Source organism: Acomys minous (genome assembly GCF_964271855.1).
Source record: "Acomys minous genome assembly, chromosome: 17".
NCBI lineage: Eukaryota > Metazoa > Chordata > Mammalia > Rodentia > Muridae > Acomys > Acomys minous.
Window position 1 is genome coordinate 42,063,825 of NC_140500.1, and position 27,475 is coordinate 42,091,299.

Genomic DNA, 27,475 nt, shown 5'->3' on the forward strand with positions numbered 1-27,475 from the left:
TGTTTCTCTGTGGGCCATCTGTCCTCCCTCTCCTGTTCTCCTCAGGTCTGATCTCCACGCTTATTTCCCTCTGTCGTCCCTCTCCTGCCTTATTCCCGCTCTTCGACCATATGCCACATCTTTAAGAAGAATGCAAGGGGCTGAAGAGATGGCTCGGTGGTTAGGAGCTCTGGCTGTTATTCCAGATGACCCAAGTTCAATTCCTAGCAGCCACATGGAAATTCACAATGTCTATAATTCCAGTTCCAATGGATCTTACACCCTCACAAATATACATGCAGACAAAATACCAGTGTATATAAAATTTTAAATATTAATTAATTTTTAAAAATGATTGCAAATTTGAGCAAAGCCAATAAAGCACACCATTTTCAGTAGCTCACAGATGACCATATATGTATATTATAAATCTGTGAATGTATATTTGTATATATGAATATATTTCAATGACTGAATGCAACTATTATAGTTTATAAGAAGTATAAGCAGAAAATGAAAAGCATTAAGCAGGCTCTTGTTTTCATATACTATTTTAAATTTAAGGAAATCATATAATGTCTATCTTGTGATTTATCTAAATTTATAAGGATAACCTATGAGTAACTTATTATATAAGTATTAAGTACTTATTTAATAAAACATTAGATGTGAGATAATAATGTATTAAACCAAAGATGAATATAAACATCAAGTAAAGTTCAAATTGGTAGAGTAATATCTTTTCTTGCTTAACTCATGTGTGTGTGAGTGTGTGTGTGTGTGTATGTGTGTGTGTGTGTGTGTGTGTGTGTGTGTGTACTGGTGGTCTATACCATGAATGATTACTTTAAACAGTGCGTTCTGAAAGAAGCATTCCACTTATATGCAAAGAGTGACTTGCACATTTGTCGTTCTGATTTCTGTTTACTTTAGGATTTCTTTTTTAAATGATGGAGGACTCAAAATTATAAATGTGACTAAGGCTGATGCTGGAACCTACACCTGCACAGCAGAAAACCAGTTTGGGAAAGCAAATGGCACAACACATTTGGTTGTGACAGGTGCGTGCTTTTCTTAGAGATTGCCTTAGTCCAAGGTAAACCATATTTCATTAAAGGAAGGTATAAACTCCTATGTAAGTACTGGCAGTTCTAGGGAGACTCAGTGGACTTAAAGAGTGTGCATGAAGTTGAGGGGGAAAATAGGTAGTGAGCTATAGGAGGAGATTGAGGAGAGGGGGTGTGGTTGTGTTTGATCACAATGCATTTTATTAATACTGGAATTATCTAACAATATTTAACATAAAATGAAGACATTGAATATATGGTCTCATACTGAATAGGGCACTGTGAAGTCAGAATCCACATTTTTTTGAATCCTAGAGTATGATGCCTACATATTCATTTGTCCCAGCACAGGACACATGACTAGACATAGCTGGTATTTTGGGACATAAGAAACACAACTATATTATGATTATCTTCACTTTGTGCTATTATGTTAGTGCTTTGAATGTTCCTGATTCATTATAATTGTTCTTTTCTAGAGAACTCCAAGTTAATTTTATAACCTTTAATATTAATGAAATTTGCTTAAATTTGGGGATATACTTTGTTTATTTACCCTTTCAAGAACAAAAAATTGATCATTTCATGAAATAGGTGCTTGGGTTATGTCAATGAAAACATTGGCAAAAATACTGATCTGTGAACCTAACATCTTACCACAAGAAGGAGTATAGAGTAAGAAAAAAATAAGAACAGGGAGCTTATTTTAAAAAAAAAGCCTGCAAACCATTGAAAAAGAAAAGATGAGTGAGGGAGTAGGGAAAGTTGGAAGCAAAACATGATACCCTCAGTTGGCCTGGATGAGAGATGGGGAACAGAAATGAAAGTGTTAATGGATCGATTAGGGACAGTTATGTACACATATTGAAGAGTTGTTGAGACTTCAGGTTTCAGTCTGATTTGAACAGAGAAACTAGTATAGTGTTCTCAGCAGAGAAATGGCAGTATAGATGTGTGTTTTTTCAAACAACTGCTCTGTTGTCAAGATACTGAAAGGATGAAGATGAAAAGCCAGAAGAGATCAGAAGACATTCCCATGAAGGCAGCAGGAGATGACACTAAGCAGTACTACCCAAAGGGGTGCTTCTTCAGAGTGAAGGTGTTGATATGAGCTGCTTCAGACATTAGGCATAGACTCAGCAGGAAGGACCATCAAGTTGGATGGGAGGTTCATAAAGAGAAAGAGTCCACAATGGCCTCAAGGTGAAGACTGAAGGCAAAGCTCACTGACTTAGTACTACTTGATATCCCTGAGGCTCTGGGTTTGACCTCCAAGAAGTGTAAGAAGAAGAGAAGGAAAAGGGTGGGGGGAGGAAGGAAGGGAAACAGAGGAAGAGAAAGGAAGGAAGGACCTGTAGGCTGTTTGGCCATCAGAACAATTGCATTGGCATGACCTGGATTTGTTTATTTTTTTTAAAAGATTTATTTATTGATTATGTATACACTGCTCTGCCTGCTTGTACCCCTGCAGGCCAGAAGAAGGCATCAGATCTCATTATAGATGGTAGTGAACCACCATGTGGTTGCTGGGAACTGAACTCAGGACCTCTGGAAGAGCAGTCAGAGCTCTTAACCACTGAGGCATCTCTCCAGCCCCCATGACCTGGATTTGGACAGAGGCTGTGACATCAGTCTGGGCATATTGAACACCAGGTGCTTACTAGGCTTCCTTAGTGGAGCAAATTAATATTGACGAAACCCCCAGTGGACTACACGGGCACAGTTTGATGTACTTGTGCCACCACACTGCCGTGAGACAGCTCCACTGCCTTCCAGTGTCTCCACCACCATGGGAAGAGAAAGAAGACCAGCACATTCACCACTGGTTCTTCCAGATTTTAGTGTGTGCCCTGTTCAGACCTGAATTCTTCTATATTCTCTGGAAGAAGTCATGGTGAAGCAACAGAGTTAAGAAGCAGAGCAGGTGATGGAGTATGCAAGTTTAGACTTGGGGTAGAGAGATTAATGTGGAGATACCTACTCAGCAGGGGTTTATGTCATGACTGGCTCTTGAAGCTAAGAGATGAATTCCACTGATTTGTACATTTGCTATGTTAACAATATATAGGTTTTTTTTTAATGGCAAAGCTTAGCATGTTTTGCATTAAAAAGTTTAAGACAAAAAGGCCTCATAGAGGGAGATGGGGGAAAAGCTGACTGACTGGAAAATGTTGAAGAGACTAGGGGGAAGGATAAGAAAGAGACCAAGTGAGAGACAAAGGGAGGAGAAATGACAGGTCAAGGCATCAAAGACCAAAATTTTACCACTGGATATTACAGTATAGTGTTTTCTGGGGACCCTGATATGAGTGGGTCTGATGAGGGACCAAAGCCTAACTAGACTGATTTAAGGAGGTAATATCCTAAGATATTTTACACTCCATATACAAACGGTTCATTGAGGAGTTTTATTGTCCCAAGGTGAAAAGCATCATGAAAGAGTGATAGGCAGGATCAAGAGGAGTTAAATTCATTGTCAATAGAAGGCATCTGATGATGATTACAGAACCTGTGTAGGTGGGCATCCATATTGAAGAAAATCAGCCAGTCTCTTGGCATAGTGCTCCTCCCATGGCATGTCTCCCAAATCCGTAAACAAGGCAGGCTTGAGCTCATTTGCATTTGGGTGTGGATACATTTGCCTCTCATTGAAAAGGTTGGTGAGGACGACGTAAGACTTTCTATCATAGTTCACAGAACTATAAAACTAAGGTAAATTGATTTTGTTATTAGGGTATGTAGTTTGCAAGTTTCAGCTCTGGATATGTATCTTCTAAAAAAAAAACTCATATATCTTAGCTCTCCCAAGAAAAATTTGTGAGGACAGTAAAATTTATTTTAATTTTACCCCAAGACACTACTTTAATCTTGGAGACTTTTAATCACATAGGTGTACACGTAGACTCATGTATATACAGACATAAACATTCTCAGATGAACAATCTGACCATAGAAATTGCTTTTATCACCACTAAAATTTGCTTATTGTCTCCCCAATAGAGCCAACGAGAATAATTTTGGCACCTTCTAACATGGATGTTGCTGTCGGTGAGAGCGTCATTTTACCCTGCCAGGTGCAACATGACCCCCTGTTAGACATCATGTTTGCCTGGTATTTCAACGGAGCCCTGACAGACTTTAAGAAAGATGGATCCCACTTTGAGAAAGTTGGTGGGGTAAGTTAGGTTACTTTTCTCATATTCTTTTTTTTATATGCACTTGTGAAAACTTGCCTCTCAAAAAATATGGGACACACAGACAGCACATAGAAATATTCATCAAGTTGGTAGGTTTGGTTTCAGGATTCTAGTCTAGTCTGATTTCCTTTTTGTTAGCCACAAGGAATTAATAGTATTTCCTGCAGGCTAGAACTACAATTAATATCGATTAATGCTCCACTTATATTAAATACTTTTGTAACATTTTATGATCGGCATCCCATATAAATGTTTTTATTTCAAATAACCGATTTGTGAAGCAATGGAAGGTAACTTTGTCTTGCTAAGCAATTCATCTAAAAGCCATGGTAGGTATTTAATCATATGAATCTTTTTGCTGTTTCATTGGACATTATCTGTGAGTCTCTTCTTTTAACAGGTGTACAGACTCAGGATTTGAAAAATGTAATGATTCTCTTTGACTCACTGAGAGAATTGGTAGTAGAGCTGATCTTTTTATCTCTACAATGCAAATGCTCTCAGATGTCCTCTTCCTTTCTGTATCTTTGTGACAGGTCTAGGATAGAGAAAAAAGTTTGGATTTCAAGGAAAAATAAATAGTGAAAGAATGGCTAAGAAATGTATTTATAGTGAACCAGCAAGGCTGACCAAAGGCTTCATAGCTGGGTGAATATCTCTGAGTCTGGTCAAGTAAGGCCAGCTTGGTTGATGATTTGTCCCACTGATCTCAGAGAAGGTAATTCTATTTCAGAAGATGTCAAACCTTGGGTTTATAGACTTGCCATGTAGGCATGAAGAAAGCAGGCAAATATACAATGGCCAATGCAATATATTTGTTTGACAGTGGCTTCTTGTTAAATATATGCACAGGCACACATACCTATATCATACTTCAGGGTTATATGCTACTTCAAATGATTGAATATGTGTCTAAACTCTGTCCTCCTAAAAGCTATGTTCAAATCCTAGACGTCAGTACTTTAGAAGATAATTTATTTGGAAATAAGACAATATCAGAAATTTAAATTAAATTAAGATGAGGTCACCCTGGAGTGAAATGGGACTTAATTTATTATTACGTATTTATTATTATGTTTTAAATTGCTACAAGCCTTCAGCATTCTTGTTATCATTACTTCGAGTACATACTTGAAAATTACCTCTCCTATATTCCATAACAACAGGAAAAACTTGGGCTAACATTCTCGCCTTAGCTCTCTCTGCCATTCTGAATTCCTCGTGATACTGCCCAAGGTTGTGAAGAATCTTGAGAAGAATTAATACCTCCAGTTGTTTTCATAATTACCCATTATCCAGTTTGGAAAATAATCCTCTAAGCAAGTTCTCCTCGTTTAAATTCTGAGATAAAGAATTCAATTTGAAGCATTAGTTACTTTGCCATGACATAAAATTATGTTTGTGATTTATCATCTGGATCATAATCTGCTGCAATATTTTATTCAATACAAGGCCCTCTGTGTTAGTTAACGCTAAATAAATATGCATTGAAATAACTCCAAATCCAAAGCAGCTTTATGGTAATGTGCAGAGATGCTTAAAGGCTCAACTGGATAGCTGTTACTTGTGTAAGACAAACTCAGAATTAAGAATATTGGAGTTGATGATGTAATTTAACTCTCCTGATTGACATGGCATGAATGGGTTGTAGAGAAGACATAAAGTCATCTCTGGGAAGAGTCACGTGTCTGAAACATGAAATTTCATAAATTAATGCCATCTTTGCCACCTTTGTTCCTTCCATAACACGGAAGTTCATGGCCTATGATTTTTTTATTGACTTGTACCATTAGTAACTTAATATTCTCACATCAGTATGAAACAGTAAGCTGTACAAAATGACATTGCCCTTAAGCAAAAGCAATTAAGTAAATTGGTTTTCTGTTGCATGGGAAGGGAATTACATAGCAGCCCTTGTCCTATGATTTTGTATTCATTGCAGCATACACATTAATACCTAGAGTCTCTCTCTCTCTCTCTCTCTCTCTCTCTCTCTCTCTCTCTCTCTCTCTCTCTCTTGCTCCTTCTCTCTTCTGCTATATTAATAGATACATTCTTTGTTTTCCAAAACACCGAAATATGAACAAATAAGCAGGTGAGCAGGTTTACATTCTAAGAGTCATGCTGCCAATGGAAGGGGATAGTTTAAGTTAAAGAAAAACTGACTCACATCTTTGAAGCAACTGATTCATTCAGCTCAATGCTTTTCGGACTACACTAGATAGCTGATACTCAATATTTGTTAAAAAGCAATCAAGCAAACAAAAAAAAAACCCACTCAGGCAAAGTTTTATTTGTGCACATCATCAGATGTATGTTTAAGTATGCAGACAAGAATGTATGTGTCCACACAAGGCCACTTATGTCTCATGTATGGAGAGTTAGAAGAGACACACACAGGCTAGCAGTGTGTATGTGGAGTAGCATTCTATCTGTCTCACACTTAGCTCATGAGATTTCATCCCGTGCATGAACTCAGAAAAAAAGCTATTTGACTTTTTTATCCCAGTGATACCCCGTGCGTATCTTACCTTACTTTTTAGTATAGATCATCTTCCACTTGTAAAGCTAAGAGAAACAGAAGAATGTGATGGGAGTGTTTGGAATGAGCCAGGGCCTAGCTATTTACGGAGCATTTGGTAACGTTCAAGGATATTTTTGGTTTGCTTAAAAAGTGAAATTTTGGACTGAAGACATATTATATGACCAGGGCACCCTACAAATAGAACCTTTTAAAATAGACATAACAGGCATTCACTATACACTCAGTGTAAGATGCTTCAATATGTAATATATATTTCGATAAACCTAATGCAAGGTGCTTTAGAAATGAAAGATGTGTAGAAACCAAACAGAACAGTTTCCCAAACGTCTTACGGAATTGGGTCTGTGATGAATTAGAATGTGTGTGAATAAAAGTCACTGTAAGGAGAAAGGAGAAAGAAGGAGAGCAGTGACAACCAAACCACCATTCATTTAACTGGCTTGCTTCAGTGTGATTTATTTTATTCCCCACAGCCTGCGATCTCACCAGGCTGCAGAAGCGACACGTGAGCTTAAGGCTTGCTCTCAGTAGCAGATAAACCGTGACCCAGCATGATCTTTTCTATGTGATAATATAACATGGTCACTTGGGCTTAATTAACTTCATTAAAATATCTGAGTGTGAAAACAAGGTCTTGAACAGTGGTTATTTTCAGTGGAAAACTACATATGTAAAAGGTACATGGATCTTCAATACCAAACTAAGGTAAAACCTTAATTCCATGATTATTCAATATAATATTTTTTGCTTAAAACATATCATCCTTAAACTTTCATAAGTTTTGCTTATATGATTGTAATTTGAGGATGTTAACAATAAGAACAAGCAATTCTGTAGGCTTGTGCTAACTAAGCTAGTGGGAGACAGTGCAGGGAGTAATAATAATAAGCTGCACACTTCGGCAAAAACATCAGTTGAGAACAAATAAGAGTCGTTTACTTGTGGAAAGAGATAGTACATAATGTAGTAATATTTACTGATAATAATGGTACAGTTTATCCCAGGCAATGTAGTAACTTTAATAATGACTTATGTTTTTTAGAAAATAAAGAGTTCATAAATGTACTTTATTCATGAAATTTTTTATTAAGAGCTTCATGTATGCATGCATGTATTTTGATCAAATCCAACTCCATTCCTTCTGATCCACTTCATCCCCTGCACCCCAACATTATAAAATTCCAATTTTCCATATTCTTTTTTTTTTTAAGATATCGATTCTACTTTGTGTTGCCAGTATGCTCGACTACATAGCTGACCCATATTTTTTTAAAATTACTTTTATCGGGTCTTAGAAAAATCATGTGGCATCTTGGGAAAAAGACTCATGTCAGCAGACCTCAGCTAATGGCCTAGATGGAAAATACCTCTACAAGCAACATTACCTTTTGCTTAGAGCTGTGCTAGAGAGGGAAGAACACCACTCAGACACTGAGGAACACCACCATGCTGAAAGTCAGGACATTGGCTTCATTGATGGTGTCAGGTGATTTCCTGTCTAGGAAAGCCTCAGTGGAGCTACATAGGACCAGAGAGCACCGGTGTCCCAGAACACAGTTGGATGTAGTAACTGAGCCCTTCTTGTACACAATGATGATGCAGCCATTTTCTGTGTGTGCAACAAAAGGAGCAGTTGTTTTCAACAATAGTCCACCGAGGATAAGTCAGATCAGCACACAAGTGGGCAGGATGAACTTAGGTGCACCTGTCATCAGTATTACCCTCACCTTTCTTCATGGGCCAGTGACGTGGAGAGCCACAGTCTGAACAGAACCCCATATGTGGTCTGCTATGGAAAACATACGACTACATATGGAAATCCAACCTAGAGCAAGGGGTGGGGAGAACAAAGCATGAGGGGAAGGAGCAGTATGTGATTGACAGTTTGGTTATTTGCCGTTAAATTGAAGTCTCAATTTTTTTTTATTTGGTTTTTCGAGACAGGGTCTCTCTGTGTTAGCCATGGCTGTCCTGGACTCGCTTTGTAGACCAGGCTGGCCTCGAACTCACAGCGATCCTCCTGCCTCTGCCTCCTGAGTGCTGGGATTAAAGGCATGCGCCACCACGCCCTGCCTGAAGTCTCAAAATTTAAACACAAGAAAATATTCACTTTGAAAATGTGCTCCTGCATGGTGAAGTTATAAGAAGAAGAAACCATAGGGTCCAAAATAATATACCACTAAAATATACAATGGCAAATTTAAGCAAAGGAGTAATGAAAAAATAATATCAATGTGCAGAACCTCTGAATCATTCCTATTCTTTCAACTGTCAAAGATCAATTTGTCAAAAATTATAAAAATACAATTTGATCATGTGATTAATTGCAGTAATATGATCATAAAAATGACCCTGTAAATAGACAGTCTCTTTTTCGTTGCAGTTTTTCAAATCGCTGTAAAGTTTAGGTCAGAAAAAATAATAACTGCTATGTGGAAATGATATGAAATTAATGTGGCCTCAAAAGCACTAAGTGATGTCTGAAAAGTATTAATGCAATGAAGAAGGAAAAACAGTAGGCTTAACCATGAGGAAGAGAGTACAAGAGAGAAAAGAGAGATGAATAAACAGAGAAGACGAAGTTCAAGTCATCTCTGTAATAATCCAATTAAATATATACTTTCTAAGACAGTAGAAATTATCTAAATTGACATTAAATTAAACTACTCCCTCTGGCTAAGGTAAATTCATTGGCTTTTTAACATTTTAAATAAATGGATAAATAATCTACATTATTCATGTAAATTACACGGAAACAATAAATTTAAATACCAGCAATTAGTTTTATATTTTTATTTTTTAAATTTTATTAATTTATTCAGATTACAACTCAGTTGTTATCCCATCACTTGTATCCTCCCATTCCTCCCTCCCTTCTCCTTTCACTCTATTCCCCTCCCCTAGGTCTATGACCAAGGGGGACCTCCTCCCTCACTATATGGTCATAGGCTATCAAGTCTCATCTTGATAGCCAGCTTATTCTTTCTTTGAGTGCTATTCGGCCTCCCCACCAACAGGAGGTGGTCAAATATGGAGGACCAGAGTTCATGTCAGAGTCTGTCCCCACTCTCCACATAACTGTGGAGAATGTCTTGTCCATTGGCTAGATCAGAATAGGGGTTCAATGTTTACTACTTGTATTGTCCTTGGTTAGTTCAATAGTTTGAGAAGAACCTCCTGGGCCCCAATCCCACCCATCACAATGTCCTTCTTCTGGTTTCTAGGACGCTCTGGGTCCTTCTATCTCCCCATCTCCTATATTTCTCTTACCTAGAGTCTCAGTAGGACGGCCTCACATCTATCCCCATCTGCTGGTAAGTGAAGACTTTCATAGGACATGCCTTTTGGGCTAGTACCCAATTATAAATGAGTATATGCATGTATATTGTATAGAATTGTATTGTTTATTGTATAGAATTATTTTCTGTCTGACAGTGAAGGATGAGTATCAAAAGTTGAAAATCAAAAAAAAAAGTGATCAAACAGTTTCATGTACATGTCTCCTGGGTTGGAATTGTATTTTGTTTTTTGAAGATGAAGAATCAAAATTTATATAAACCAAATTTTTGTGTATATCCATCTGCTTTGGGTACCCACTGGACTGACACAAAAATCTTTCAAACACACAGGAGAAACTCATTCATTCTCTTCTCTTCTCTTCTCTTCTCTTCTCTTCTCTTCTCTTCTCTTCTCTTCTCTTCTCTCTCTCTCTCTCTCTCTCTCTCTCTCTCTCTCTCTCTCTCTCTCTCTCTCTCTTTTTCATCTGCCAGTACCTATGGGTGAATCCTATCTGGTAGTATTGGCTCCATCTCCTCTTCCTTGCAATGACCTAGCATTCTTGCTTTTCTTCCACTAAAATGTAAGACTTTTATAGATTTGTAACACACACTTGTTTGTTCAGACTTCTTTATATATACTTGTTGCTGATTCACAGGGAATACTTTCACCTGTAACATCAATTTTCTATCAGCTTTGTCTTTCATGCCACTCGTAAAAAGAATTCTCATTTACATCTAATCGAGGACATCTAAATTTGCCTTTTACTAAGATTTTTTCATAACCTTTTTAGGGCTGATGCTGTGGAAGAACATGAGGAAGATTTTAGTATCAATGTTTAGAGTTACAAATAAAAATTTTGGGGTGTTAGAAATCATATACTTTGCAGAGAGACTTTAGATACTTAAACTTGCAGAGGCATTTCACTCTGAATTTCATCTTGTTTCCTCACAGTAAAATTACATCACTGTGCAATTCTTAGGGCATGGGTTGGTATGGATACTTGTTATTGGCCTTAGGACATACTGAGAGTTTAACTATTTGACCTATCTCAGCTTCATTCAAATGCAGAACATAGTCACTGTGGAGGAGATGTTTCTGTTTATGTGTATGCATATTTTAATATGCCTACTAAAACCTAGATGTAGTGATATTCAAATATTTTAAGTTCTATAAATTTTGAGACAATAATAATTCATTTGCTTACAGCTTTCTGGTCCTCCAATTTATGAAATTCAACACCAGGGATATATGGCTTGCCAAACACAAAATTAAATGACACCTTTGGTGCAGAAGCCAGTGTTCCCTGCAAGAGTGAGATATAGTTGGCAGTATTGTTTGGGTTCATTTTATTAAGCACAAAAGGATAAGAAAAAATTTATGACCACATCCTACATTAGGAGACCAATATCTAAAATAAAGCTATTTCTCATAAATTCAATGAATAAATGAATTATACAAAATCAGGAGAAAAATGATATGTGTTATTACTTTACATTTTATTCATCTGTCTTTGGAAATTTTTATCATCTTTATTGACATATAAACTTCAGAGATCTCACACCACAATCAAACTGACATTTTTTTTTCAAAACTGCACTCATTACTCACGACTCTTTTCTATCTCAGAATATTTGTACATTCTAGGCATTTCATTTAAATTAAATTATATAATATATAGACTTTGTGACTTGTAGGTTTTAATTTATAAGCTTTACTTTAGAGAAAATTTAAGGAAAACCATGGTACAAAACGTAGGGGAAAATAGAATCTCTATATGCTCCATATGCATTGATGTGTCACCAGCATCCGTCACCCAAATGACACAGTCCTGTTAGCTGATGGGATGTCATTGGTACATTATTATCACAAGTTTGTAATCTACACTCAAGTGCACTCAGTGTTGTACACTCTCAGTTTGACAGATGTATACTGATAGGGCTTCACTTTCTGTCGCTATGATAAAATACCTTGACAAACTCTGACATGAACTCTGGTGCCCCACATTTGGCCACTTCCCCATGGTGGGAAGGCCTGATAGCATTCAGAGAAAGATTATGAAGGCTACCAAGATGAGACTTGATTGGCTGTCACTATATGGTAGAAGAGGAGGTCCCCTTCTGTCACAGACCTACGCGAGGGGAATAGGGTGTGAAAGGGAGGGGGGGAGGGAGGAGACAAGCAAGGGGATAACAATTGAGATGTGATCTGAATAAGTTCATAACGAAATTTAAAACAATACCTTGACAAAAGCAATGAAGGGGAGGAAGGTACATTTTAGCTCAGAATTCAAAGCTCATCACTGTAGGGAGGTCGCAACAAGAGGAAGTCGACATAGCTGATCATATCACATCTGTAATTAGAGCAGAGAGCAATGCCTGTGCATGCTTGTACTCAGCTCAACACCTGCTCACCCTTCACCCCCACCTAAGGACTAGTGCAACCCACAATGGATGGAATTCCCACTAATCCCTACGGGCATGCCCACAGGCCAACCAATCTAGTCAATCTTCACTGGGACTTTCTTTGTGATACTAGATTGCAACAAGTTAACAATTAAAACCTACCATTACAAATATGTAGAGCATTTTCATATCCTACAAAGAATATTTTTCCTGCCCTGAGAAAACCCTTTTGTGTGAAATTGTGATTCTTTCCTCTCTAACTTTTGACAACCATGCATCTCTTTTCCTTTCCGTACTTTTGTCCTTTCAAGAGTGCCACATGTTTGTTCTCAGGTTGTCTAATCCTTCTTAAATTAGGTTCTACCATTTAGTAGTATCGATCCTTTACTAGCTACACTTAGGGCAACTTTATGTTGTTTTGTGACTTCATGACTCATACCTTCTTAACAGCAATATAATATGCCACTGTACATGTGTTATAACTAGTTATACACTCCTCCACCAAAGCTTATCTTGATTACTTCATTGTTTCACGTCTTATGAATAAAGTTGCTATAAACATCCATAGCCAGGTGTTTGTGTGGACATCAGTTTTTCAATTTATCTGGGTAAATACCAAGAGTACATTGGCTGCATCTTATCATGAGACTGGGCTTATATTTCAGAAGCCATCTAAATGCCCTCCAAGTAGCTATATCAAAATTAGTGACCAGAAATTCCTTCTTTCTCTCCATCTGTACCAGTACTTATTGGTCTTGGTTTCCTGAATAGCCATGTGCAGCCTTTCATTTGTTTTAACTCAAAATCCCCTAATAACATACATTGTTGAGCCGGTTTGGTACATTTATCACTTGTGACTTGTAGATTTTCTTGAATGAGATGTTTGTTCTTTGTTCATTTTTTGACTGGGTGGCTTCTTTTCCTTTTGTGCTGTTTGAAGGGCCATTTTCTATGTACTGCATAAAAGCCCATCGTTAGTGCCAGCAGGTGATCACCCCAGACTATGGTATGACTTTTCATTCTCTTGGTATGTTTCCGAGAACGATTATTCACATTGGTCAAATCCATATTGTCAACCTTTTGTTACATGAATTAGTGCTTCCGCTGTTGTTCTCATAAAGCTCTTGCCATATCCTGGATCATCTAGAAATTATCCCATGTGATATTCTTTGATATTCTTTAAGTTAGATATTTTTCCCATTTAGTACTATGATCCATTTTGAATTAATTTCCCTACAGAGCATAAAGGCTGTGTCTGAATTCGTTTTTTCTGTGAATATCCAGTTGGACCCATATTGTGAAAAGGTTACCTTTGGTCCATTGTAGTTCATTTGCTCCTTTGTCAAATACTGGTTGGCTGTACCTTAAGGCTATTTCTGGACTCTCTATTCCATTCCATTGATCTTTTTCTCTGTTCTTCCACCACTTACCATACTCTCTTGGTTTCTGTAGTTTTAGAATAAACCTTGAGGTGGGATGATGTCCATGATCCAGTTTGTTCTTAAGAACAATGTTGGCTTTTGAGGCCTTTTGCTCCCATATGTAAACTTTAAGAGCAGGTTGCTGGTGTCCACAAAATAATATCCTAGGTTTGTGATTGACAACATGAACAGTGTGGAGATCAAGGTAGAGAAATTTTAAATTATTGAGCTTCACGGTGCTTCAATGTAAGCTATCTCTCCATTTTATATGGTCTTTGATCTCTTTTTATCAGATATTGCAGTAATTGTTCATAACATTTGTGGGTATTTCATTATTTCACATATTACTTGTACATTGTTGGTACATAAGAAAAAATTTCCTGTACTGCATCATATAATAGTTATGGGATATTTTTTATTGATTTTTCAGATTGTAAATATATAATATATAGATTACATAAATGTATATAGATAGATTGATAGGTAATAGGTAGATGATAGATAGGTGATAGATATAGAAGGCTGTTTCATCTGTGACATAAAGTTCTATTTCATCCTTCCCATTTGATGTATCTTTTATCTTTTTTGTCTTATTTTAGCTTGATTTCTAGTAGTATATTGAAGCAATATCACTGAAACATAGACACATTGTTGAAATGGGTTACTAATATCTGTTTAAGATTTTTGTTATCTATATTTATTAAGTATAGCTGCACAGTTTCCTTACAATGGCTTGGTATGACTTGTGGAATTCTAACATCATAAGTAGGAAGTATTTTCTCTACTTCTATCCTGTAAAAAATTGTGGAGATGTGGTGTAATTTCTTGCTATTAAAGGTTATACAGAATTAACCTTTGAACCCATTTCATTCTGTTCTTTCTGTTTGGAGAGATTTGTATTTACTGATTCAATAATTTTATTTGATATAGGCTTATTTTGATTGTTTCTTTCTTCTTGTGTAAGAGTTGACAAGTTTTGTCTTTCAAAGTTTCAGTCCTTTTCCCCTAGGCTATTGGATTTATAAGCAGAGAGTTAAAGTTTTCCTTCATTATCCTTTAACTGTCCCCAGATGCTTTAGTGATGCCCTCTTTTCTATCTGGTAGGACCAGTGCATGTCTCTTTTCTTTTGTCATGTTAGTCTGGCTAGAGGCGTATCGATGGCTTGGACCTTTTCAAAGAACTGGCTTTTGGGTTTGTTGATTTTTTTCTATTGATCTCCTGTTTTCAATTTTAGTGGGGTTTGTGCTGATATTTATTTCTTTTATTCTGCTTGCTTTAGATTTAATTTGCTCCTCTGTCTCTCATTTTCTAAAGTGGGATCATAAATGATTGATTTTTTAGATCTTTGCTTTCAAATAAACACATTCATTGCTATAAATTTCCCCTAACCTTGGCTCTTCCTACAGGCCACAAATTTTGATATGTTGTATTTTCATTTGGATTCACTTAAAATATTTTCATAATTTTTGTTTATATTTCTTACTTGTAGTATATAGAAATATATCATTTAATCACTAGAAGTTTGAGGAAATTTTTCCATCTATCTAGTTTTGATTTTTAGCTGCATTCTACTATGGTTTCAGAGTAGACATTGTGTAATTCTGTACATTTAATTTTCTTGTTTTTAGTTACCATCATTCATTATATGCATATGTGTATATACTTATGGGTGCCATGTACTACAACACACTTAGGTAGACTAGAGGATACATTTATGGGGGTTCCATCCTCTTTTGCCAATTTTATGTGCATTCTGAGGAATCAAGCTTAGGTCATGAGACTTGAATAACAAGGAAGTTTTCTTTTTGAGACACCTTGCCAACCCTCTATGCTTTAAATTTTATTAGTTATGTTTTATGGCCCAGAATAGGTTCTTTCTTGGTGAATTTTAACACCTGAGGCAAGAAGAATGCATTATCTGCTATTGTTAGATTAAGTAGATTAACTTATGAGGTGCTGTCAAAATCCATTGAACTGATGATAACATTTATGTCAACTCTGCCCTTTGTTAATTTCTACTGGCTCACTGCACACTTGTGATAGAAGGATATTAAGGCCTGCTAATGTAACTGATTTATCTATTTTTTTCTGACAGGCCTGTCATATTTTCATGTTTCTAATATTGTTTTCTTAAACACATGAACTTTAAGGATGATTGTGTCAGCTTGGGAAGTTGATACTTTATCAATACTTAGTAGGCTTTTTATATCCTGGTATCCTTTCCTAGTAACTTCCTGGCCATGTAGCCACAGTGGGCCACACATAACATTCCTGCTTTCTGTTTTACTAATGAATGAGGATATCACTTAGCATCCCTGGAGTTTAAATGTGTATATACCTTTGTAGTTAACGTAAGTTTCTTATAGGCGATACACAGCAAGATCTTGTCCTTTGCATCCATCCAAAGACCTTATTTGTTTTTCAGCTGATACTCTTAGGCTGTTAATATCCAAAGAGATGATGGGTAAAGCTGAATTACCTCTGTGTTATTTTGACTGATTTCTGTTTTATGATTTGTTCCTATTTTTCCTGACATACTTCATCTGCTTTTTTTTTGTTTTGTTTCATTTTCATGATTCCATTTACATCCTTTCTAAGACTATTGTTACTGACTGAACACTAGCTAACTTTCTGAAATTTCTTCAATAAATTAACTGCCAAGTTGCTGGTATTAGGAAACCAGTCTTGGGAGATGATTAGGTTGCAGAGGCAGAGCCTTCCGAGAGACCATCTTGTCTGCATAGTCAGGATGCAGGGAAAAAGGCCCCATCTCTGAGTGAAAAAAAAAAAGCCTTGCAGAAATTTTTCCTTGTGGCTTTCAGTCTCCTGATAAATGACCTTCTGTTTTTCAATTTAAATTCTCTATCTCCATTTCCTTACTTTATTATGCATGTATTCCACAGCATACATGTGTGGGCCACAGGACAACTAGCTTCCACTCTGTGTATGTCAGTTCCAGAGGTAAAACTTGGATCTTTGGCCTATATAGCAAGTACCTTTAGCCACTGAGCCAAGTCTCTGGCTCCGAGACTTCTGTTGTTTGTCAAAGCCCAAAGACCAGAGGCCATGATATTTATACAGGTTTCCTTTTTCATTTCTAAGTGGTTCTCCTACAGTTGTACAATATATTTGTAACTAATCCAAACCAATTTTGGAATGCTTCAAGTCTGCTTTCAAGTCCACTTCAAAGCTAGGGTTCATAATAAAATAGTACTTTAAAGTACTTTGTAATGCAAACCTTCGTAGTAGAGTGAAGGACTTTATCATCAAGAGCCCTGTAGTTCTCGCTTTAGTCTCTTCTTTATTGTCCTTCAGCTCACTTCATCATGAACATACACACACATATACGGTGACACACACATATAAATTTTATTCATGGTATGATACATTGTTTCCATTAACCTGAACAAAAAAATAATGTGTTAAGTCAATTTTTATTTCATTTTTTCAATTCCTGCACGTATGGTATGTGTGCTTGTGTTTTTGCGTGCTTATGAACATAGATGCACGCAGTGTATGTGCCTGCTAGGGGTGGTGGTTATCTTCTGCTGATGTCAAGGAGCAGCCTCAATTTTTCTTTCACCTTATTCTCTGAGGTAGGGCTTCTCAGTCAAACCCAGGCCTCCCATATGGCTAATTATGCTAGGTAGGAAAGCTCCACTTTCCAAGGCTGCCAGTACAGGGACCACTATGATGCCCAATCTACATTTTCATTATTTGTTTATGTGTTAATGCGTTTTTCATACATATATGTCTATGTATGACATGTATGCCTTGGTGCCTGTAGAGGCCTTTAGAGAATATCAGATCCTATAGATCTGGAGTTACAGACAATTGTGAGCCATCATGGGTATTCTGGAAAATATATGCAGGTCCTCTGGAAGGGCATCCCATACCCTCAACCACTGAACCACCTCTCCATCCCCCCAATCTACAGATTTACCTGGGCTATAGAAATGTATCTCTCTTGCTAATAAGGTAAATACTATAACTGCTGAACCATCTCCCCAAACCTAAGAGAACCAACTTCTTCAGTTTGCCTTTACCTCTGCATCATTGCTTCTCTTTGCCGCTGCCTCCACCGCCACCCCCACCGCTACTTCCACCACCGCCACTGCCTGCTGCTGCTGCTATTTAGTTTTAAGGAAATATCAGTTTTATCTCAGTCCTTGAAATACCCAGTGCTTGTCTGTTCTGGTTTTTGAAGAAGCAGATGTAATTCATACGCGCTTCTCTATGGGGAAGGAGCATAGCCTTCACCTGCCTAGCCTCTTGCAGGATTATTTTTGTTGGTTTTCTCAAGATGGATATATTATGCATAAATGTGTTTTCGGTCAAGGTTTAGTTTGTCTTGTGTATTTTCCCTGCAAGGTGTCCTTCTTGATTCCTGAACCATGTGGTTGGATGTACATGCAAGGAATTTGTAGTCACTGCTGTATCAATACTTTTCTTTCTCTTGTGTCTTCTTTCTGCCACTTCTGCTCCGTGTCTGTGATAACTCTTGTTCTTAGTTTATAGATCTTGAAAAAAATCACTTTTGTTTTCTTCCAGCCAGTTTAAAATGTTTAGTGTGTGTGCACATGTGCATGGGTGCACGTGCACCTATACCCAGACATCCAGACACGTGGAAACTACAGGATGATAAAGTGTGTTTGGTCTGTCACTCTCTTCCTTTTCCTCTGGAGACAGGAACTCTCACCAAACCTACAGCCTGCAATCTTTGTCAGATCTGGATAGCCAGAAGCCCCAGGGATCATACTTACTGAGATGCTTTTCCAGCCTTTTATAAATTCCATTTTAAAATTATTTTTGAGACCTTAAGCTTATATATTCCCTCTGAATTTTATCATTCTCTAATGAGCCCATAAAAAAGTCATTTTTCATTTCTGCTACAGTGTTTACGCTCTGTAACATTTCTGCTTAATTAATTCATGTGTTCATGCATGCTTATTTTTATCTTTTGAGTCTTCAGAATATTGATCTTGGTTTGGATATTGGTAGTCTGACAATTGTAACTCTCCTTCTATATTCAATTCTTCCATCTCTTCAAACTGTAATTTTACCTTCTTGTTCGCCACGTAAGACTGTTGAAAGACGGAAGTGTTGTATTGACAACAGAGATAGTAATAAGCCTTTAATAGTATAGCTGTAACAGCTGGCCACAGTGGTGCCCACCTATAATTCCAGCACTCAGGGAGAAAGAGATAGGTGAATCTCTGTGAGTTCAAGGCAAGAATGATCTACAAAGTGAGTCTAGGACATCCAAGGCTACACAGAGAAGCCCTGTATAATGATAATGATAATGATAATAATAATAATAATAATAATAATAATAATAATAATAATAATAATAATAAATATAGGTATATATGTAGGAACAGGGGATATGTCCTATAGTGTTTCATAGTTCTATGAAAGAAGGTACAACTCTTCAGGTACATGGGCCTGGATCCCTGGAATATAGGCTTCACTTCCCTTTCTCAACATTTTCTTCCTGTTACTTGGGTCTGTATGTATGGGGAGGAGTGGGATTAGCATTTCCCTTGCTCACATTAACTGTGATTGCATAAACCCCAGTATATCAGGCTGATGGAACAGCTGCTCCTGAAAGCAGTCACTCTTAGGGGTAGACAGAACTCTGATATTCTTTGTCCCTACCCTTGCCAGAAATTTGATGAGATATTTTTCCTTTGATGATAACTGTGTGGGTTCCTGGAAGTAAAACTAAGTTTGTTGAAAGCTACCTCTAACTGGTCTCTGAAAATGCCCCACGTTCACCCGAGCTGGCTGCTCTGAATACCCAGCAGTATGTCAGTTATGGTTCAGAGGTTTTCCACATGATGTTGGTTTCCTTGGAGACATCAGCTTGTGGGTTTCTGCTCTGCCAGTGATAAATCTCTAGGTCAGCGTGTTGTCCTATCAGCCTGCACTGTGACCTCATTTACCTGCTAGATCTAAGGAAGTTGTTTCTTTTTTAAAGTTTCTTCAGCTTTTTTACTTATAAGGGTGAAGTGGCAACTTCTATGCTCCTTAAGTGGGAGAAGCAGAAATCAGAGGTCTGAGTAACTAGCTTGCCTTTTAATGCACATGTCACCTTCTTATCTCAGTTTTATTGTCCACATTGTTAGGGTTTTTTTCCCCCTTTTCCCTTTAAAAAAATTTTTTTGAGATTTTCACATCCTGCATCCCAATCTTACTAATGTCCATGGCCCATCACATCTGCCTTCTGCTCTTGTAACCTCCCCTCCAAAAGAAAAGAAAACAGAAATGATGATGAAGACGAGGATGATGATGATGATGATGATGAAGACGATGAAGATAAAGATAAATCTTATCATGGAATCTGCAGTGTGTCACACAGTATACTCTTTTGTCTATACATATTTTCTTGCAAATGATCATTGCAATGAGTCACTGTTCTTGTGTGAAGCTTCTGGTTTCTCCTACACTATCAACACTAGATCCCCAGTTCATAGCTGGGGTAGATGTTGGAGTAGGTCAATTCAAAGCCCTGGATCTGGGCCTGGGTGGTTGCTGAGTTAGTCATCCTGCCAGTTCTCCCACACACACACCAACAGGGCAGGCTCTCCAGCACTGTCCTGGCTGGCTTACATAATGCCTCCACCAGCAAGGGATGGGACCATCTCTCCTGCTCTTATGCTTTCCAGGCTGGCTCACCCATACCCACACTACCAACGCTGGCTATTTGGTGCTGCCCGGGTGAGGTGCAGGGCCCACTCTCCTGAGTGATGCAGTGGGCAAGGAACAGGACCAGCTCTCCCCACCTCATGATCAATTCTCCCTCCTGTAATAGTTGGTGGTGGGCAAAGAGGGGAGGGCACCTCACTCTTGCCTATGCTATCACACAGCAGACAAGGAACAGGGCCAGCTTTCTTGAACTTATGCCCTTCGGCCTGCTTTGAGATGTCCTGGTCATTATGGCCAGCACTACTGTGATGCCTGGGCAGATGCAGGTATGCTCTCAGGGTGCTATAGCCAGCAACGGGTAGGCCAAGCTTAGCCAATAAGGGGGTGGTACCAGCTATGATCAGCCCATGGATATCAACATGGTGCCAGGCAGCTGCCCAGACCAGGGATATCCTCAGGGTCTTCAGTGAGCCAGGCACATTGACACAAAGCCCCTGCTCTTTCATGCCCATGAATGTAGATAATACCCTCAGTGACAGCGTGGGCCAGTACTTCACCATGGTCTCAGGTATCAGAGCAGTCTACTGACATCAGGCTGTTCTTCTCTACCCTTGCATCTCCAGATCCACCTCTGTCTCTTTTCAGTGCTCAAACTGTTCTGCTTCTCTTTCTCTTCCACATTTCCACTACATACTTACACATATAGTGGCTCCCACTATGCAGCAGGCAGCCCTCTGGGTGGCTTCCTCACGCCAGGACCAGGTTTTTGTTGGTGGTGATGGTTTGGGTTTTTAGTGGTTTCTGTTTGTTTTTAAGGGGTTGTTGTTGTTGTTGTTGTTGTTGTTGTTGTTGTTGTTGTTGTTTCGGTTGTTGTTGTAGTTTCTACTGCTGCTATTTTTCTTTTTTTGAGACAGGGTTTCTCTGTGTAGCTTTGACTGTCCTGGAACTATCTCTGTATACTAGGCTTCCTTGAACTCATAGAGATCTGCCTTCCTCTGCCTCCCAGCTGCTGGATTAAAGGCCCCTTTCTGAAGCTAGAGAGATGGCTCAGAGGTTAAGAACACTGTCTCTTCTTCCAAAGGTCCTGAGTTCAATTCCCAGAAGCCACATGTTTGTTCACAGCTGTCTATAATGAGATAGGGTGCCTTCTGGTATGCAGGTGTGCATGTGGGCAGAAGACAGTATAAGTAATAAAATAAATAAAAATATTTAATAAAATAATGAAATAAAGGCCCCTTTCTGTTAGGTCTTATACACCAGTTTCAGAAAGAAAATCACTCTGTGCGGTAAGACATTATATTTAATGACGCCATTTAACTGATCTGAAAAAAAAAACTAACAAGGGGAAGAATAAAGAAGAAATGGGCTGTGAAGGTGAGCACTGTCAACATGACAGGGTCAAGAATCACCTAGGAGACAAACCTCTGCACTCACCTGGATGTGACTGTTTAGATTAGCATAGCTCAGGTAAGAAGACCCACCTTCTTTTTGGGCAGTACCATTCAGTGGGCTAGAGTATTAGAGTAAAGAAAGCTGAGAAGGCAAGCTGAGCACCAGCACGCATCAGTGTCTGCTTCCTGACTGTGATTACAATGTGACTGCTCTCTAGTGCCAGCCACCTTGGCATTCCCCAGTAATATAGACCATATCATCAAACAGCAAACCAAAATAAGCCCTTTCCTCCCTAAGTTGCTTTAGTCCAGGTATTTTATCATGGAAAGAGGTAAAGTAAACAATGATAGGTCATTTCGGGATGGCCTGAACAGTTTGGGCTAGTTGTAGAAATTCTTAGGGATTGAATTTATAAGTCCTTTGTGTGTGTGTGTGTGTGTGTGTGTGTGTGTGTGTGTGTGTGTGTGTGTGTGTAAAGCAATGTGGTTTTATAATTCTGTCTTTTAGATCATTTTTAAGTCAGAGAGAATCTATTGATAGTCACATTAATTTTAAGCCTACTTTTTTCTTTCTGACTATAATGCTGCGACCACAAATCTGTGCTTCTGAAGAAGTAGGCTAACTGTGGAAACACAATAACCTCAGGTTGTACTGAAAATCATCTGATGTTCATAGGAGCACCTCTCTAGGAGGGGATATCATATTCTTCTCTTAGAGCCCTTGGGAACCCTTTCTCTGGACCACTCACAGAATATAGACATAAAAGGAAGGGTGTCTAGACCAGGATATGGCTGGGGTTTTTTTTCTTTCTTTCTTTCTTTTTTAAGTTATTTAGGTATTTGGCATAGTCAACTCAGAACTGGCTGGAAGGATGAATATTGATGAATAAATATCATCCAACCACAACTCTTCCTCTTTTGTAGATCCTTTTTAAAGATACCAAAGATATGGCTTGAACTATAAGGGTTCTTTCTAGGGTACTTGCAGGTCAACCGCCCCAAACACTAGCAGTGTAGGCAGTGTAGAAAATAATGATGTAACAAGTCTGTTTTCCAGAAATGACAACAACAGTGTTCCTTATTCAATGAGTTATTTGAAGGCTGATTATGACACCCATTTTCTTTTTTTTTTTAATTTTATTAATTTATTCATATTACATCTCAATGGTTATCCCCTCCCTTGTATCCTCCCATTCCTCCCTCCTTCCCATTTTCCCCTTACTCCCCTCCCCTATGACTGTGACTGAGTGCGACTTCCTCCCCCTGTATATGTTCATAGGGTATCAAGTCTCTTCTTGGTAGCCTGCTATCCTTCCTCTGAGTGCTACCAGGCCTCGCCATTCATGGGACGTGGTCAAATATGAGGCACCAGAGTATGTGTGAAAGTCAGTCCCCACTCTCCACTCAACTGTGGAAGATGTCCTGTCCATTGGCTAGATCTGGGTAGGGGTTTGAAGTTTACAGCCTGTATTGTCCTTGGCTGGTGCCATAGTTTAAGCGGGACCCCATTTTCACCAAATGGTAAAGTCCATCCCTTTCCCTTTAAAATTTTGTAGAGTGTGGTGACTGCTATGATCAAGGACCACTGGTGTAATACTGTAGGATGCCTAAGTCTAATTCATAAATATGTTCCATCTGCTCAGTGGCTCTAATAATTCAGCAGCCACATTATTATTAAACCAAAGAAGATTCTGCAGAGGTTCACCCAGGGTTCTCAGCTCACAGGTCCTGATAAACTGGGTGAGAGACACCCCAACTGATCAGCCGTGTGAATAAGCTTCTCAGCCCCTAATCAAGCCAGGTATGTGAGGTGTTCCACTGTGATGACTTCAAAGTCTTGACTGCTGTCCCTTGAGCAGAATAAATGATTCTTCTTTAAACCACCAACTAATTTCTGGATTGTTAACTTTGTGGTTCTGAGAGACTAGAAGAACAGGTGTTTGGCACATTTGGTCACCTCTTGACTGGGCTTGCTAATCCTGTGTATCAGAAGTGTTGTTTTACAAAGGGAAGAGCTGTGCTTGGTGTACTTTAGACATACAAAAAGAGAAACAAAATAATATATTTAATCCATGAGTTAAGTGGTTCCTCAAGGTACGTTCTTTTGGCTCAGAATACTTCTATTCCATAAAATAAATGTCTGATCAATTCAGGGTCATCCTAGAATAATATAGGTTTGTGTACAGTATACGTTTCTGTGTTTTTTCATAAGAACTTATCTATCTATTGATTTATTTCCATCAATTGTACTGATCAATATTAATACCATCAGCATATGATGGCATTATAATGTTAAGGAGTAACCATTGTGCTGGGCTCTTATTGTCTGACCCACAAATACTATTTATCCTGCCTGTTTCCCAAGATGAAAAATATGTGTAGAAATGCTTTTAACAGTTTAAGGTTTCACTAGGGTACAGCCTAGCTTAATAGTTATTTCACACTTTCATTAATTTAGAATTATTTAAGTTTACACTGTAGATTTAAGTTAAAAGTAAGTTTGGAGTCACATATAAAGTTTAGACTTTTAGAGTTAAGGAGCACTTGACCAGGCATCTCAAGTCTTCTATTTCCACAAACAGCAGGTTTTAGGCATATATAATCAGAAGAAGTTTAATGACTTTGACCCTCACTGCTTTTTAGGACCGTGTGAAATGCCCCTTCTTTCTAGTTCATTCGGACATAATTTAGTAGGATGCAGGCTGAACATTCCTAGCCATTTAAAAAAGATTCTTCAAGTAAATTTGCAGAACAGCCAATATTGAAAATTATTACTTGAAATGGATGAAAAAATGACATAATAACAAAAACAATAACTTGGAAACAGTATCATAATAACAATAATAACAGAATATCAGCATTTTCCCACAACATAGACCATAACCTAAATGAAAGCATCAAATAATAGCACAGAATAAAGAAGCTGTCTCAATTCCCATTTTATTTCAGTCATTTAGGTTAATACTAGAAGAACGGTGGTTGAGTGTGCTATTAGGTTTGTGATTATCAATGTCTAATACTTGACAATTAAAAATTAACAGAGCAAATGTTTCTGTTTCAGAAATTTTGATGGTATCCAACTATTTCCCTTTTTCATGAACACGACATTATTTCCTATTCATTACCTTTATTGCCATCAGCTAACTATTATTTGGGTGACCAGACTCACATTTAAGACATAAGTCACATTAACAATAGCGATTTCCATATTAAATTAAGTTTAATAAAGTTAGTCATTTTAAGAAGAAATTAAACAATAGAACATCAGGATGTCATAAAAGTTGTAAAGGAGCTATTAAAATGACTCATAGATAGGAAGAGTCATTGGATTGACGTCCCTGGGACAGAACAGAGTAGATTTTCTGAAAACTTCGCCGGCAATGAGGTATTATGTAAACATGACACAGTGTTCTGAAGGGAAAAGTATTTCCTAGTTGCATACATGATTTTGATGTTTAAACGCTGGTACCTGTGATGCAACTGGAGCATTTTGCACAGCCTAAAATATGCACAAAGTGTTCAACCAAGTTAGTGTGCTCTTAAATATGTCACTTGTTCGGAACACTTAGGAAGGGGCATGCTGAGACTCTCCGTTATGTAATGGCGTGATTAGTCTGGTTTCTAGGCACCAAAGAATGTTGAATAAAATTTTAGATTAACAGATTGCATCCTACCTGTCTTACATATCACCCGTTCAGACAACCAAGTGACAGCAGAAATCGTTAATCAGTCAGAAGAATTAAGCCTGTTTACCACAGTCAGACTTGTTTGAATGGCTGAATGACTGCTGATTTTTTTTTCTTTCCTTGAGACAGGAGAGTGCATTTATATAAAGAAGGTGACCTTGATCCAGGCACTTGGGTTGATGGGGGACAAGGTATAATTTGCCTGGCCATGAATGCAGAGATTTGTTGTGTCTCTACCAACTCTGTCAGGGATCTTTAGAGAAGAGAACACAAGCCAGGTGCCAGAAGGTTCCAGCTTCCACTGTTTTCAAGGTACCTGGATGGAACTCACATGTGGTATTGGCTGAAAATCACTCTAGTGGGGGAATGGTTAATATGGGACACTTGCTAATAACAGGCTGTGTATTGTGATAAAAAGCAAAGGCCCCATTACTCAACCTCGCCTTCTAAAAACAGTTGTCAGAAAGTGTTTCTCGCCCCTTAAACTGAAAAAAATTGTTCTTTGGAAGCCTTGCAACCACATTATCATCTAGAGTGTTTCCTAAGGAATTAGCTTGTGCTGGTAATATGTCATATTCAAAGTTCATGCCTCATTAGCAGTACAAAAAGACCACACAATTTCAAAGTGTATGTTATACCTCAGTTCTTAGTATGTGGCAGACCAATAGTGTAAAGTTAGCTAACCTCTCATTAGTAGTAATGATTTGTTTTTTACCTGAAGTGGATTATTATTTTATGTATGTTTTTCTTTGTGATGAGTGGAGTTTTTTTATTACATCAAAATTTTCATATCCTCATTAACTAAACACAGAGAAAGTGATGTTTCTCTTCTGTTTTCCATTCACTTAATATTAATTTTAAAAAAATGATTTCACTTGTAAATCCATTTATGATGTATGCCAGTAATATATTATGGAAATAAGTGTTCTTATAGGAGAAATATATAATTACCTAAATAACTGAAGGTGATCCTAAAAGTTATTGTGGAAAATCCCTGGTAGAATGCATGCTGAGCCTTGCAAGACCCTGAGTTCAAGTCCACCAACATGAAAATTGGAAAGAGAGAGTAGGAGGGATGGGAAAAAATCTTGGAAACCAATTATAAATGTAGGCACCCCAAAGAGGGAAAAATGATATCATTATGGATATAAAGATAAACTTGACATTAGCTACAGTGCAATTTGGTTTCCCCGAGTCTCTGAAGGAGTCATTATAATGAATATATATTAGAAAAGAGAATTTTTTTGGCAATACTTACATGATAGGGTCTGTATATTTCAGAATGGCTGACTTAAGGCTGGAGAGGCTGAGAACATAGTATCTGATCAGTCCGTGAAGCTACTGGCCCAGCTGTCCCAATCTGGCATTTTAGAGATTCTCTGGTCTTCAGTCCCATTAAAAAGCTGAAGAAATCAAATTCCTCTGCTAGAAAGGGACAGTAATATTATCAAGAAACATCAACACTGGTATAGACAACATGCTTACCAACAAGAAACCCAGGCATGCAGGCAGCCCTGCTTTTCCCTTGGTTCTCTTTATAACTTAGCTATCACAAGAAGGTGCTACATAGTTTAGGGGAAGTGTCTACTAACTTCCCAGAAGGAATAACTATAGACAGGTCTCTTAGTGGATTCCTTTGCCAATCAAGTTGATGCTTAACTGCCATGCCTGGATGCTGTTAATTTCCACAGTGTTATACCCCTGGAATCCCTGTGTTCACAGAATTCATTTAGCTCCCTTCTTTTTTGTGACTCATTCCAATCATTTGTCCATTTACATGCCTTAAATTTTGCACATATGCATGTAACCTGAGGTAGACCATTTTTGCTCATCTTTTCCTAGATATCCTCTGATTTTAT

The 27,475-nt window shown here is 38.0% G+C and overlaps 1 protein-coding gene across 2 annotated transcripts in view; it reads left to right on the plus strand.

Annotated features, from left to right (window-relative positions):
- Nucleotides 1-27,475, plus strand: part of CNTN3 (contactin 3) — a 351,187-nt gene that overhangs the window by 277,754 nt on the left and 45,958 nt on the right. For both annotated transcript variants that reach the window (XM_084766357.1, XM_084766358.1), the window contains exons 12-13: nucleotides 913-1,040; nucleotides 4,047-4,222. In XM_084766357.1, coding sequence (XP_084622483.1) covers nucleotides 913-1,040; nucleotides 4,047-4,222 — 304 coding nt within the window. The remainder of the gene's footprint in view (nucleotides 1-912; nucleotides 1,041-4,046; nucleotides 4,223-27,475) is intronic.